This window comes from Nestor notabilis, unplaced genomic scaffold, assembly GCF_000696875.1.
Source record: "Nestor notabilis isolate BGI_N333 unplaced genomic scaffold, ASM69687v1 scaffold26078, whole genome shotgun sequence".
NCBI lineage: Eukaryota > Metazoa > Chordata > Aves > Psittaciformes > Psittacidae > Nestor > Nestor notabilis.
The window spans coordinates 22,898-25,928 of record NW_009941853.1 but is presented as its reverse complement, the minus strand read 5'-3'; the positions used below and the strand labels follow the sequence as shown (position 1 = coordinate 25,928).

The following is a 3,031-nucleotide window of genomic DNA, read 5'->3' as shown; positions in this document are numbered from 1 at the left end:
CAGGGCTCCCCTCGAGGTTCGCAGCCGCTGGAAATCACCCTCGACAGGGCTCCCCTCAAGCCGTCGCTGCTCTTCCCTCTTTTTTGTCTTATTTAATCGAGGGAGCAGACTGTAAATTATCTGGCAATGGACCAGGTGGCCAAAAATAGGAGGCGGCTACCGCCGGAGCCCCCCAGAGCCACGGCGGCCAGTGCCCTGTGGAACGTTGTCCCTCGGGCTGCCAGTGGTGCCCGGGTGTCGGGTTTGAGTAGTTTAATACCAGGCGCTGACTAAAAACAGTGGGAAAGGTGACTTCTCAAGGCACAGCTCTTTGGTTTTGGATCCCATTTATTTCTTCAGGGTGATTGGTGGCTGTAAAAAAAGCTGGCATTGTAAGCTCGGTAGGTATTTTTGATCAGTGTTTTGACATAAAATATCACTTCGATTTAAAAATAAAATGACATTTTGAATAAAAAAAAAAATAGAAAAAGAAAAAAATCACTTCCCTGCTTCTGAAGGGGAAATTGAAAATGCTATTCCAAGCTGATGTTTTACTGCTGGAGAGGAAAAGTAGGTTTCAGGTTTCCCTATCTGTTCCTAACAGAGAAAACATTTGGGCCTGAAAGTATATTTTTCCAGGGCTCCAACACACAGAAAATGTGAATCTGTATTGCTGCAGAATGGATTAATGCATCTTTTCTAGGTTGTTGCTGGTCACCAGAGATTTCTTAGCAATTGAAGGTCTTCAGACCTAGCTCTTGTTGCTTGAGTCGTTGCAGTTATGTGTTAGTGTCTTAAATGCCTGTGTATCAACTGCCTCTGCTAAACTTCCCTGCATGAACTGGCATCTATAGATCCTAGAGCTAGTATCCAGACATATGAATATGTGCCTGGATTTCTAATGTAAGAAAAGTTTGAAGGAGGAAGATGAGGGAATTTGCTTTGAAAACTTAATGGCTGATCCTGTGGCTTATTCCTCAAAAACAGTATTTTATTCTTTTTATTCTAGCTAAGTTAGCTAGGTTTACCAGAAAAAGCCCCCAGTGATGTGCTTTTCTCGGTCTGTAAACCATAGCTGTTCATTCTTCAGACAGACAACTGTATTGCAGAATGCTGGAATCTCACAGTTGCAGCTGTTTTTGCAAACAGGTGGATGAAAACAATTGTGAGTCAATGCAAAGCTCTGCTTTAGCTAGCAGAGGGTTCAGTCTTTAGGTCATTTTTCACCTCTTTGGAGATGTGCCCATCCTTTGCGGGGCTGAGGGCCGCAGGGCACCTTGCCAGGGCTCGGAGCACCACACCCCAGCATTCATCAGATGGTACATGGGGGGGCTTTCTCCCTTGTGGTATGTAGGGCAGCTTAAGCTGTGGATGGAGCAGCTTTGATGCTGATCGTTAATTGCACAACCGAGCACTATGTGATAGGAAGGGGAAAGAGAAGAGCTCTTGTTCTAAGTGCAAAAGTTAGGGGAGGCCTCTCCCCTTTTTTCTTGTCTTTTGGGGTTGCTTCTGGAATGTGCTTTTCCCATGGGACCACGGCATTTCAATTGCTCTCTTCCGCTGCATAGTTACAGTGTAATAAACACTTCTAGGAAGGGGTTAAAACCGAATGGTGACACAGGAAAGTATTTTACTTTCAAAAAGGTGTGGCACATAATGGTTATTTAGCAGTGGCTACTGTGTAGCATTTAACTAGGAAACCTGAGCTGACATCAACAATCTGGCAATGTAGTCTGCTTGCCATTTAGTTAGTTGAGTAATCTGTGAACTACTGTAAGAATTTCATTTGTGGTTCAGTATGTTCTGGTGGAAATACAGATGACAATAGCCTCTCAGTCTTTAGTGTTGGTAATGTGAACAGCTACTGTAGTATAGCTTCTGATGCTCAGAATTGAGTCAGTCCCACACTCCAGAGACTGTCTGAGAAACCACTGGATTGTTGGAAAGTAAAACGGAAGATTTTTCACTTGCCTCCTTGTTTCTGATCCTGCAGATTACTCTTGAAACATCCCTTCAATGTTTGCTCCTTAAAAACAGGGTCTGCAAACTACCTGGGGATGGGGTGGGAAAAGGAAACTGAGTTCTTGCATTGACTTGATTAGACTGACCCTGCAGTTGTAAACTGCCTTTGTACTGAAGTGGAGAAAAGTGTTATGTTCTATGTTCTGCCTCATCATCTCTGACAGTTTTGCTTCTTTTAGACTGTTTGCTCATGCTTGTGTACAAAGATAAATCTGAACGAGCAAAAGGGCATAAGGAGAGGAGCAGCATGACCTTAGAAGACATCTGTGGCTTGGATCCTGGGCTGCCCTATGAGGGCTTGAATCACACGCTCGCAATTATCTGTCTCTCTCAAGTTGTGATGCTGGGATTTGAGAACAAGGAAACAATGTATGCATGGGATATACGAATCCGCTACAGTTTGGGGGAAGGTAACCTTTGTCTTATCATGCTTTGTTTTTATCTTCCGGGGGGAGGGTGTGTGGGGGGAGAAGGCAAACAAAAACATAGCTAAAATGCAAATAATGAAGTATAGGTAAGGAAAAGACTGTCACTCATTTGAAAGTGAAGAGACTGGTCTTCCCTTTACATCTTAAAGCAGGTCTCCCTTATGATAGGTTTTGGTCATGGTACTGCCCTGTACTGACAGGTAAGTATGGGAGCTCTTAGTTTTTGATTTTGGCACTGAAAGTGTGTAGCTTTGAAGCAAAGTGATCAGACTTCTATTTCTGGTCCTGCAATTTACTTAGGAATTTTAACAACAGGTTTCAGAGGGAGCCTGAATTAAAAGGAGCAGAGTCCTGAGCTGCACTTGACTAGTTTAATCCCAGTTTTTGGAGCTGCCTACTAGGTGTTGTATTTATAATGCTTGTTACTGCTAGTATCCTCTTTCAGGAAGAGACATCTCTCAATGAGGAGTGTCATCAGACACAGTCTTTCCAGCTAGCTTCACTCTTATGCATCCTTTTATTTTATTTTCTTGATTAGCAGCTCTAAAATGTACAATGGTGAACAAAGACTGATAATATTGCTAATTCACAGTATCCGTCTT

The 3,031-nt window shown here is 43.1% G+C and overlaps 1 protein-coding gene across 1 annotated transcript in view; it reads left to right on the top strand.

Moving 5' to 3' along the window:
• The window catches only part of DOK7 (docking protein 7), a gene marked incomplete at its 3' end in the record, with an annotated part of 24,567 nt that overhangs the window by 568 nt on the left and 20,968 nt on the right, over positions 1-3,031 (top strand). The window contains exons 2-3 of the mRNA XM_010021107.1: positions 136-241; positions 2,166-2,411. Coding sequence (XP_010019409.1) covers positions 136-241; positions 2,166-2,411 — 352 coding nt within the window. The remainder of the gene's footprint in view (positions 1-135; positions 242-2,165; positions 2,412-3,031) is intronic.